The sequence below is a fragment of the Triticum urartu genome, chromosome 1 (assembly GCF_003073215.2).
Source record: "Triticum urartu cultivar G1812 chromosome 1, Tu2.1, whole genome shotgun sequence".
NCBI classification, from domain to species: Eukaryota; Viridiplantae; Streptophyta; class Magnoliopsida; order Poales; family Poaceae; genus Triticum; species Triticum urartu.
Genome location: NC_053022.1, coordinates 288,983,815 through 288,996,115, shown reverse-complemented (window position 1 = coordinate 288,996,115; position 12,301 = coordinate 288,983,815). Strand labels below are relative to the sequence as shown.

At 46.2% G+C, this 12,301-nt stretch overlaps 1 protein-coding gene across 1 annotated transcript; it reads right to left on the bottom strand.

The window, feature by feature from the left end:
- Positions 1-5,365: 5,365 nt before the first annotated feature.
- LOC125508231 (phytyl ester synthase 1, chloroplastic) lies at positions 5,366-12,100 on the bottom strand. The gene is made up of 13 exons (XM_048672861.1): positions 11,637-12,100; positions 11,410-11,461; positions 10,844-10,899; positions 9,527-9,685; positions 9,331-9,435; positions 8,955-9,061; positions 8,358-8,479; positions 8,143-8,251; positions 7,891-8,024; positions 7,446-7,815; positions 6,968-7,081; positions 5,961-6,046; positions 5,366-5,855 (listed from the first exon to the last, which is right to left on the bottom strand). The coding sequence occupies exons 1-13, from the start codon at positions 11,989-11,991 to the stop codon at positions 5,555-5,557; spliced, it is 2,070 nt and encodes a 689-aa protein (XP_048528818.1). The 5' UTR covers positions 11,992-12,100; the 3' UTR covers positions 5,366-5,554.
- Between the last annotated feature and the right edge of the window lie 201 nt (positions 12,101-12,301).

The window sequence follows — 12,301 nt, the reverse complement described above, 5'->3', positions numbered from 1 at the left end:
ATAGTGGGCAGAGGTGGGGGCTGAAACAAACTGACTCAGGATGTGGACAGGATAGGAGATGGCAGGGCGTGTAACAGCCAGATAGACAAGGCTGCCAACGAGGTGACGATAGCGAGTGGGATTAGGAAGAGGGTCACCATCAGAGGCACGAAGCTGAACGTTGAGCTCCATAGGAGTCACAACTGTGCGCTCATCACCAAGAGCAGCGCGAGCAAGAAGATCCTGAATATATTTTTCTTGAGAGATGTAGAAGCCATCAGAGGTCGAGGAGATCTCAATCCCAAGAAAATAGCGAAGAGGACCAAGATCAGTCATGAGGAACTGGTCTCGAAGGCGAGCCTTAACAAAGGCAATGTACTCAGAGTCGTCACCAGTAATGATCATGTCATCAACATAGAGAAGGAGAAGAGTCCGACCACGAGGAGACGTGTGGACAAACAACGCTGGGTCATGGTCACTGGGCAAGAAACCAGCGGTAGTAAGCACAGAGGCGAAGCGCTCAAACCAGGCACGAGGGGCTTGTTTAAGACCATAGAGGGAGCGGCGAAGCCTACAGACCAGACCATCAGGAGCATAGTACCCCGGTGGTGGCTGCATATAAACCTCTTCACGCAACTCACCATTGAGAAAGGCGTTCTGGACATCAAGTTGAGAGATAGACCACTGACGAACAGAAGCCACAACAAGGAGAGTGCGGACAGTGGTCATGTGGGCCACAGGAGCGAATGTCTCATCATAATCGCGTCCCTGCTCCTGCTGGAAACCACGGGCCACAAGACGAGCTTTGTAGCGCTCAAGAGAACCATCAGAGCGAGTCTTAATCTTGTAGACCCACTTGCAGGTGATGGGACGAACACCGGAAGGGAGGGGGACCAGATCCCATGTGCCAGAGCGCTCAAGGGCAGCAAGCTCTTCGGCCATCGCAAGCTGCCATTCAGGCTGAGTCATTGCAGTCCGATAGGAAGTGGGCTCAGCAATAGCAGAGAGACCGTACCGATCAGGGGAGTAGCGATCAGGCAGGGGGCGAGGCCGAGCACGGAGATTGTGAACCGGGGAAGACGTGAGGGGAGGAGCACCAGAGGTGGAAGTCTCATCAGGGGAGACATCCTCAGTATGAGGGCGACGAGTATAGTGGAGAGGGAACGGTGAGAGAGGGCGACGGACTGGAGATGATGATGGAGAGGTGGAGGAGGAGGATGGAGAAGATGGGGTCGGTGGTGAATGAGAAGGAATGAGAGGTGCCAGAGGAAGAGGTGAGATATGAGGCACATAGCAGGGTGTATCGGGAAGGAGAAGGAAAGAAAGGTCGTCCACAGAGAAACTCGAGGAAGAAGGACGTGGGTAGTAAGAACGAGACTCATCAAAAGTCACATCACGCGAGATGCGCAAGCGACGGCCCACAGGATCCCAACATCGATAGCCCTTGTGCTCATCACTGTAGCCAAGGAAAAACACTCAACCGACTGAGTAGTCAGTTTGGTGCGTTCTCGGGGGGCAAGAAGAACATAGCACACACACCCAAACATACGGAGAGCTGAGTAGTCAGGAGAGCGACCAGAGAGACACTCCAGAGGAATACCACCCTGCACAGCAGTCGATGGCTGAATGTTGATGAGATAGGTGGATGCGGAAACAGCCTCAGCCCAAAAATGGGGAGGAAGGGAAGCAGCAATCATTAGCGCACGAGCCGTCTCAAGCAAATGACGATGCTTACGTTCGGCAACGCCATTCTGAGCATGAGCACCAGGACATGAGAACTGGGCGAGAGTACCCTGTTCCGCGAGAAAACCACGCAACAGCTGAGAGATATACTTGCCAGCGGAGTCAGCACGAAAGGTATGAATGGGCGTGGAGAACTGGGTGTGAACCATGGCAGCAAATCGTTTGTATATAGGGAGCACCTCGCTACGAGATTTCATGAAGTAGAGCCAAGTATAGCGAGAAAAATCATCAATAAACAAAACATAGTAGCAATGACCACCTTTCGAATCAAAGGGAGCAGGACCCCAGACATCAGAATGAACTAAGTCAAAAGGACGCTGAGATACAGACTCACTAGTAGGATAAGGTAATTGAGTCTGTTTGCCAAGTCTGCAACCATTACAATGCAAGGAGACATCTCCAGATACAGACCCCAAGAGGCCCTGACGAACTAAAGAAGACAAACGAGAGCCACAGAGGTGACCAAGACGATGATGCCACTGCTGGAAGGACGTAGACGAAGAGGCAGCAAGAGCATGGGAGTTGGCAGAAGTGGTGGCAGCGGAAGGAACACAAAGCCAATCAACCTCCCAAAGACCCTCTGACTCACGGCGTCGGGGGCCAGCACCAACCAAAGCCTTGGTGCGACGATCCTGAATGGAGCAAGAGTCGGTATCAAGAATGACACGACAACCAGAATCAGTGAGTTGGGCAGCGGAAAAAAGATTCATGGTAAGGCGAGGAACATGTGAAACACTAGGAACAGAAAAGGATGGAGTGGAAAGAAGACCACGACTAGCAACAGGAAGAGGTGTGCCATCGGCGGTAAGAACATTAACAGGTGAATCGAGAGGTCGGAGGGAAGACAGCACAGAAGAATCAGAAGACATATGGAAGGAGGCTCCGGAATCCAGAACCCACGAAGATGTACCTGACTGTGTAGAGGCCTGCGGTGGTGGAGAAGTGGATGCAGTCACAGCAGCAGCTGAACCAGTCGACGAGGAGCCGGAGGAGGCAAGTAGACGCTTGAGGCGTACAATGTCCTAGTCAGTGAGTGACGGAGTCGAGGATGACGCTGGAGTGCCACTGGAAGAGGAGCACCTATGGTCTCGCTTCTTCTGGCGACAGTCAGACTCTGGGTGACCTGACCGAGAGCAGTAACCACAGAAGGTGTCACGGCGCGACGTACTCTTCTCAGCATATGGAGAGCGAGTCACCCCCCCTGAAGGAGTAGGCAGAAGTGGTGGAGCGGTGAGGCGAGCAGAGGACACAGGAGCTCGGGCGGCCAACACTAAAGGAACCACAAGTAACCCTGCAGAGCGAAGATGGGTCTCCTCAGTACGAAGCTCGGCAAGCACCTCCAAGATAGGAACACGACCACGAGCAAGCAGGTGAGCACGACGAGGCTCAAACTCAGATCGGAGGCGAGATAAGAACTCATGAACCCTCTAAAACTCCAAGTCAGACCGCGTAGTCTGACAGCAACGGCAAGTGCCATAAACAACTGTCCGCAGTGAGTCAAGCTGACGCCAGATGGCAGAGCACTACGAGTAGAACTCATCCATAGACGAGTCACCCTGCTGAAGAGCATGCTCCTGACGCACCACAGAAAGGTAGAGGGCATCACCAGAGGGCTGATAGCGCTGACAAAGATAGGACCACATTGCTGCAACAGTGCTGAGGCCCATGAACTCCGAAGCAAACTGAGGGAGGACACTCGCAGTGAGAACGGCAGCAACTCGAGCATCATCATTGCACCACTGAGTGTAAGCAGACAGAGCATCCCGGTAGACAGAAAGAGCATCAGAATATGCTGACACCTGCTGATCATAAGCATCAACTGCAGCATCATCTAGAGCCTTGGCGGCATCCCGGTCAGCCTGAGAAGCATCAACAGCAAGGACTGGCGGCACCGGTGGGATTGGGACCACTGGCGCAACAGGGCATGGCGGGCAGGGGACCTCGCCAGAAAGAACTCCCCACAGAAGGAGTCCACGCATATGGATGCGCATGAAGCCCACAAACTCGGCATGGTTGGTGCCATCGAAGATCACCGAGCACCGAGGAACCGCGACATAGCCCGAAGAGGACATGAGGAAGTCACTCTGCTGTTGTTGCTCTTTTTGTTTTGAGTCAACACAGAGGGGATCAAGCAGAACACGCTCGAAGCAGAAGCGGATCGAACGCAGCCGACCGAGTGGTGGCCGGCCAGAGAGGGGTTTGGGCCGGCGCGAGCCAAGGGAGCTGGAGGAGCGCCCTGGGAGCTGAGGAGCACCCTCCTTCGACCAGATCCACCTGCCCCGACCGGATCAGGCAGAGGAGGCAGAGGATCCCACCGGGATCCCGCTCGCTCGCCCACGTGGCAAGGAGGGACGGGGGAGGCGCTCGAATCCCGCTCAGAGCTCGCCCACGCAGCGCGGAAAGGGGGGGAGGGCGCTCAAGCGAGGGTCAGCAGCTGCGCGGCAGGGGGGCCGCGCGAGCCGGGGGGGGGGGGGGGGGGGGGGGGCAGGAGCGGCGCTGCAGCCATGGGAGGCGTGGCCGGCCGGGACAGATGTGGCCGGCACAGCGGCAGATGGTAACGGCGACCGGAACAGCAGCTGCCGGAAAGGTTGGCTGGAATGGAATCGAGGCAGACTAGGAAGAGGGAGCACGGAGTTGCGGGCGTGCGGGAGCGGGAGAGGAACCTAAGCATCTGATACCATGTTAGGAATGAGCAACTAGCTTTACTGAGGGCCAATGGCCAATACATATACAGATGTGGTAAAGTGCAGAAAAGTCCCTTATACAATGGGGATGTACACAAACTATACACATACACATCTAACAGTGTCGTGTCCATGCCAATATTAATCTTGTTGGCTTGTTCCATTTCTTCTGTTACTGATTTCTGATCTTCAAGACGTGTTATCAACCAGTCGTTGAGCCCTTATTTTCCTGTTTTCACAAACTTTGAGTTATTTTCTGGTGTTTTCAAACCAGCCGTTGTGCCCTTATTTCCCAGTGGCTTTCTGTCAAACATTTAAGTTTTATTTATTTTTGACGGTGTTACGGCGGGCTTACGCCAGCCTGAACCATTTCATTAGCATTTAAGTTTTATCATTCACCAGTGTAGAAATAATGGCAGCGCTCTTGTTCTCTAGGGCTGCTGAGACCACAGCTTTTGCCATCTTTTTGATAAATCATAAACAGGTCCATGTAATCAGGTAGAAATGTTGAAGTGTGAAACAGTGGAAGTCCCAAGGAATTTTCTAAAGTTATTGCAGTAACTTGCATGTTTTTTTCCCTTTGAAATCTATGGTATGTTACTGTGTGTCAAACCACCTACATGTGAAATCTTTTCAAAACATGACAGGTAGCCAGCAGGTTCAAAAAAGCCCTAGGTCTAAATTCCTATTTTGCCTCTGCCTAGCACTAGCAGCCCTCAAGGCTAGGCGTTCTGCTGTCGCATAGCGCCTAGTCATGCTTAAGCGCTTGCCTAGCAGTGCTTTTTTTAATAAATAAAATCGTTGGTAGCCAGTATAACATCTTCTCCTAAAAGAAGTTGTTGGAAAGGTGAACACATCTGATGCACCTGTCACTTTAGGTGGTGTGTTTTCACATTGACTACATAGTAGGAGTACTAGTACAGGATAAAAGAGACCCTTTATTGTGAACAAGTATCAAATAATCAATAACATTTTGGTGTTAATTAATCACTATCAATAAGTAACATGTACATTCAAAACATAATACAAATATTCAGATACATTTGTTAGCTACACATTATGTACTGTGTTATACTCTGCTATAATGGATACCTACTATCTGCCAATGTGCAGTCACACTATCACAGGAATATATTTGCACCTAGTCTTCATGGTTCAAAAGTTGGGACTTGAGCAGAAACACCCTGAGTTGCCTGGTACACAGCACGCTGAGCTATACTCCTGTAAGGGTCTTCCTCCCTCTTCCTCTTTAAGTATGCCATTGCGTTCTCGACTTCTGATTTGATATGTAAATACACTTCATTTGCGCTCTCCCTATCCGTCAGAACATTGTTCATCCCTTCCATTTTGATTGGTTTGCCAAAAAGGTAGTAGAATCGTCCGGGTACTTTAGGAACAATAGCAGGTATGTGCATGTCCTGATTCCCTTCCTCTCCTTTGACGCTATCTCTGAAATGACAAATATTCACAGCAGAATGAAAAAGAGTCCAAGTAGCAATTCCACAAAGGTAAGATCAGAACACTTGATTCATTTGTTTGGAAATTAAATCTGACCTCACTCTCTGGCCGTCTTTGTTGATTGACTCTATCCACTCCCGAAGGTACGGAATGTTCTTTTGATCATTGTAATCCAGAACCAACTGCAGAAAGAAAACACAAATACACTTGGTATAGCTTTCCCCAAAATCTGCTACTCAACCTTGGTTACAAATGTGTTATCACTTATCACCACACATGTCCTGCGGAGATCTCGAGTTGGTGTCTTTTTCTATATCTTCGAAGTCATTTGCTGTGCCATGCTTTCATGTTATTTTTCCTCGAATAACACATGCTTTCACCTTTATGTAATCGGTAAGTTGACTTCTGAAAACTACAAAACTTCAGCTTGGTTGGGGCTGCAGCGGTATTTTGGTCTATTTGGCTATGCATGAATGATGTTTTTTCAAGCAACCAGCAGGAGCGCTGCCTTTTCATTACGATGTTTGTGACAGCAAAAAGTTCAATCATGTATGCAGGTGTTACTCTCGTGTACGAGTTGGATGTAATCACGAGTGTTGTTACAGAAGGCACAGCACAAGCGCCAAGCGGCTCAAATGTATTACCTAGGGGTTTATGTCCCGGTTTGGATGGCATGCCATTGACAGGTTTCTTAGTCTTTGCCTTGGTCGGTATGTTACTACCTACTTTCATTTGATTGTATTGATATTTTCGTCTCCCCCTTTTCTCAGCGAAGTCAATTTTTTTGTCTCTGCATCTATGATGGAGAGGCCGGGGGCAATAAGGCTTCCATTATCTAAAAGGGCAGCCTAGTGCACGTAGCTCCCGCTTGCGCAGGGTCCGGGGAAGGGTCCGACCACTTTGGGTCTTTTTGGCAAAAAATGGCTCCACTGAGAAAAAGGCTTCCATTATTATCTAAAAAATAAATAAATGTTCAACTGGTTAAGATTTCAAATGACATGACATATGAACGCAAATTTCGATTTTCAGTGATATTTTTAGAAATAGAGATTTAACAGTGTTGATTTCTCCTATAGAAACAAAAGAAGGATTAGGAAAGCTACCTCTAAAATGTCATCTTCTCCGACAAACCCAAATGGAATGACTGTAACACCAAACCTTGCCGCCATCCTTACAAATTCAGGCTGATCTGGCCAAAACAACTTGTATTCTTCACCCTGCCAAATCCAGCTCAATTATTGCATTAGAAAAAAGAAGGTAAAATCTACTATAACTCTGAGATACCATTTTTTTGGTATGTGTTTTAAGTCGTGGTCCTTGTGGAATACTTGTTAGACACTAGCCTTGATCATACTATTTTTGTACATGTGAGCACACTCCTAATAACAAAAGCTGATGTGCTAAATTAGGTGTTTGCAAAAGTAGTTCCGTGTGGTGAAACTCTAAGAGCATGTTTGGAAGAGTGGTATTCTGTGGTAAACTTCAGGAATTTAGTCAAATTTGACTTAAATACCAGTCCTGTCCCTAATGGTTATGTCAAGGCTTAATAGAGATATGGAGACATGGAGACATTAAGCACACCTTCCTATGTAGAGCTTCCCGAGCACCACCAGGATAGAGGAGAACATATTGATTTCTCTCAAACAGCCTGTACATATTGATTGGAGTGACTGGTAATCCGCCATACATAGAGACTATATCAAGCCGAGACGACTCCTGGCGCGAGGTCTCATATTTTGATCCAAACAACATTGGATGAGCCATGCCACGAACAATCGTGTTCTTCTCCCTCAAAAACTCTTCATACAATGGGCTTAACTCGATCCCCATCAGTGCATGATAACCCACAAACAAGACAGGACCTTGGTCAGGAACACCAGCAAGGCCACGGACAATTTTTCCATTTGTCAGAGTAGACATCATGACTGGGCTCAGTGCAAGGTGAAACAATCTGCAAAAGGTTATAAGTTTTTCACTTACTAGATCTATGCAAGTAGGGAAGCACTCTCAGAAGTTGAATACGTACTTGTGGTCTTCATCAAATGTTTTCTTGAACTCACTTAGTGTAGGGGGAAGGTAGTCGGTCACAAAGTCCCGTTGCCTGCCACGGCGGTACATGTTTGCACCTTTTATAACAGATAACAGATTCACACCATCCTCCTGTGCAAGGAAAATATGAAGTTCAAAATTGTACTCCAAGACATACAGTGGTTGGCATGAATATTGAAATGAAAACACCGGACTGGCTCCGAAACGCTTTGATGAATTGTGAGTGTACCAAGAGTAGTGTATGGCCATTTTCCTTGAAGTATCGAACTCTGCAGTTTTTCAGTGCCTTGAAGAGTCGATCTGCCTCTTCTCCACTCGGCAGAAGATTGTCTTTGCCACTAAATAAATTAATTAATATGGAGAGTATCAGATCAAACAGTTAGATATAGAAAATCAAACAAGACTAGAGAATGAGGATTTAGGCAGCACCATTATAATGATTACCTGGCAAGAAACAGAACTTCAGCTTGTACAGCATGAAGACGAGAGTTGGCATAGGCTGCTCCTGACTTAAGAAGCTTGAGCTTCCACAAAAGAGCATCCCTTGGTATGATATCTGCCAATTGCTGATAAATGAAAGGAATGAAATCTAAAACAATAATAAGAAAATATATCTAGGTGATTAAATAGCTCTATAAAAGGTTGTAACCGATTCTTCTGAGGACTAAGAGCACAAGGACTTCTGAAAATAGTGGTTAAAAGAAATGGATACTTCTCCTTTCCGGCAAATGCAACTGTACGTCTGTAGCTTTTCTAGACTTGCAAAAATAAATAAATAATCATTTCTTAAAGTAGAGATCTCCTAAAAGATGTACAAATCAAGTCTTTTTTATGAACGTTGGCGGATAGAGTTACAGCAGATCAAATAACATTTAGGAAGTTTATAAGCATATATGTTTCTTGCACTCCATATGTTTTTTTTGTAGTCTATATGGATTTTTTTCTTGCACTCCATATGTTTGAATAGGAGGTCACATAAAAATGAATGTATGGGATAGATAAACATAAAACTTAAAAAGAGGAGGAGCTATGGAAACATACTGAAAGCAAAGGCAGCAAAGAAGTGAGACTTTCTGACAGCTTTTGAAGAGTTTCTGGAGGAGAAAGGTTGTTCTCAATGCTAACCATAGCCATCTTCAGAGGGTCAGCTGCGCATAAACATCCTTGGCTCATAAAAAATAATTGAACAAGATTTAAATTTTAAAAGTACATACAGTGAGGTAGAATTCTGCCTGGATGCTTTTATTATCAAGCAATAACTCAAAATCAAGATCATGTCTTCCAAGTTCTTTAGTTCATATGAAATTAACAAGAAAATTTTGTGACAAGCATATCAGATTATACAGTTGGAAAAAAGATGCATGGAACAACTGGAAGAAAGCACAGGCCAGGGTAATTAACAAGCTAAGAAGTATACCCATAACAAAACTAAGAAGATACGGAACTGTAACATGAAGGTCGCTTGGCATTGCTTCCAAAAGAGGCAATATTGGCTGCAGTGGAGTCTTTGCAAATGATGTTGCTGCAGAAAAAAGAAGAAAAACCATCAAGTTATTTTATAATTAAAGAAAGAACTATCTCATTACATTCTAAAATACAACATTTTCACTTGCCTGGGTTTACCAGTAGGAGGACCAAATCGATGTGTGGATTACGAGCTGCCGCTGCAAGTGCCAGGCATCCACCAAAGGAATCTCCAACAAGATATATCGGTCTGTTTGGTGATAAATCATGCTCATATTGGATAGATTTTTCGACAATTTGTAATAGCCCTGTAAGCATTTATGTTCATTGCTGTTAGGTCAATAGAAGCTTTCGGGGTACTTATCCCTGATTTCCCTTCACAATTCATAACAGTAATTTTATTTTGTAGTCCTACTTCTGCGGTGGGCTCTACAGGGGCAACATGGTGCGGCGGACAGAAGACCTCAGCAAAGAGGACGCCCGGGAGACAAGACCAAGCAAGTTAATGCACATGTAGGAGATGAAGTTGGTGTAATTAACACCGAAGAATTACCAGGCATTGGGAGATGCAAAAGAAGCGCGACGATGACATTATGCCTTTTTTCTTTTTCTTTTTTCGTACAGACCAAAACTGGCTGGTCAGAAGGATGCCACCGTTGCCTCTGTCCTCGGAGTGGCAAACTTGTGGGTTGATTTCCCCGGGGCTCTCTTGGTGAATCTAGTAGAGTGGAATGAGATCATACTGAGAGTCCCGGGGGTGCAACAAACTCAGGAGAAGGACTCGTTTAGGTGGGATCTCCACACCACCGGGTGTTTTCTATATTTGGCATTGGTGGATACGCTGGTCAGTTTTAGATCAAAATGGTTATGGCGTCTAAACTAACTTTAAAAACCAAAGTATTCCTCTAGTTCCTCTGCACAAAGTCGTTCTTATAAAGGAAAATTTTATTAAGCGCAAATAGCAGGGGGAAACAAAACTAGACTTGGATTAAACTGTAGTCTTAATGAGATACATATATATCTCTAGAAACAAAATTCTAAGAACTGCAAAACTTATGAGTTGGTATGAAACTAGTTTTGTGTCCTAAACTTGTCCTAGTTTTGATCTTTATACCTTGTGCAAATTTCTGAAATTAGACTTGGATGAAACTGTAGTCCTAATGAGATACATATACATCTCTAGAATCAATGCATATTTCTACATTCTGGACTTTGTTGTGAGTTGGTATGTAGAAAATACTTGTAGAGAAAAGTTGGTACATAGATGATTATCCAAGTAAGAATAGTACTCCCCCCGTTCACTGTTATAAGATGTTTTTAGTATGAACTACATACGGACTGAAATGGGTGAACAAACACACTAACATGCGTCTATATACATCCAATCCAGAAAAAGGTTAAAAACATCTTATAATAATGAACGGAAGGTGTAATAGTGAAGCCTAGGTGAATAATGCAAGTCATACCTTCAAATGGTGTACGATCATTTACTGGTATATGCAAACAACGAACTTCAAAGGCCCTGCAAATGAGTAACGTGAGGTTTTATTAGACTTCAATGTAGAAAATGAGAAACAAAAGGAGGCAGTCTAGTTTTTGTCACGTTGGGCAGTTTTAGACTAAATAAGAAGGAACATGTAGACGAATCATAGGTCACATTGGGTAGGCTTATTCTTCCCTCATTTCCGGTTTATTGGACTAATCTTGCAAATAATGTCAACCAAAGAAGGCCCCTACTTAAGTACTGGACAACATATTAATGTTATATGCATGGCCCGCATATAGGTCTTCTAAAAGTCAGCTTTGTGTAAATTTTATTTGACATCAAAATACATTTGAATTTTAATATTCTTATTATATCTAGGCTCGGTGGGTCTTTGCGTCCCTTTGTTTTGACATTGATTAACTTGATAGATAATGACTTCATGGAAACTACTACACTAGTAGTAACGCTAAAAGCAGGCTTTCCTGCTTGGCCCGCAATAGTATTTCCCTAAAGTACTACGTATATAGAAAGCAACAGCATACTCACTTGCCCAAAGACTTGTGGTGCAGAATGAGCCCCATCCCAACACCATCAGTTCCTGCAGTCAGGTAAACTCTTAGAACAGAAGCAAACTGGCCACTTAGCCATTCAGGTAACCGCGAACATGGCGGTGATCTCGCGCTGATGAGCTGCCTCCATCATGCAGTGGCCAAGGGTGGAGCGCACAAAGCACGGAGTTATATACTATTATTGCTAAAGATTGGACGACCAACCTGGCAAGAAGAGCAGCAGGGGCGCGTCCTCCACCGCCGGCTGGCCGCACTCGACGGGGCTGAACCACCGCGGCGGCCCTCCGTCGTCCTTGCACAGGGCCCTGGCGGCAGCGAAGTAGTCCTTGACGGTCACGCCCCCGAACCCGTCGTCGTACAGAGGCTCCAGTCCTCTGTCCTTCTCCTCCTTCACCGCGTCCTCCTTCTTCCCGCTCCTGTTTCTCAGCCCCACCTCCCCGTTCACAGCGACGGAGCTGGCCCGGAGGCCGCCGCCGAGCCGGGAATGGTGTCGGACCAGGCGGGCGGTCGGCTTCACGCCGTAGACGGCTGGGAAGGAGCGGAGGGCGGGAATGGACATTGCTGGAGATGGAAATGATGCTTTTGGGTTGGAGAAACGGAGGAGTTACTTGAAGAAGGAAAGGCGGGGTCTGTGGAGGGGATGGGGCGGCGAGTGATTGGGGTGGCAGCGGGGCACGTAGGAGAGATCAAGAGCGATGCACTCTCGGGGAAACAGACAAGGGGGACAAGCTCAGTGCTGACCGCACCTACTTTATTTTTCCTCTTTTTCTTGTAACCCATGTAAATTAGTGGTTTTTTTTATTCAGAAGGCCATGTGACAAGCTTTATATCATTGCATCAAATACTGGTTGCATCGTCAATCAGTTTGC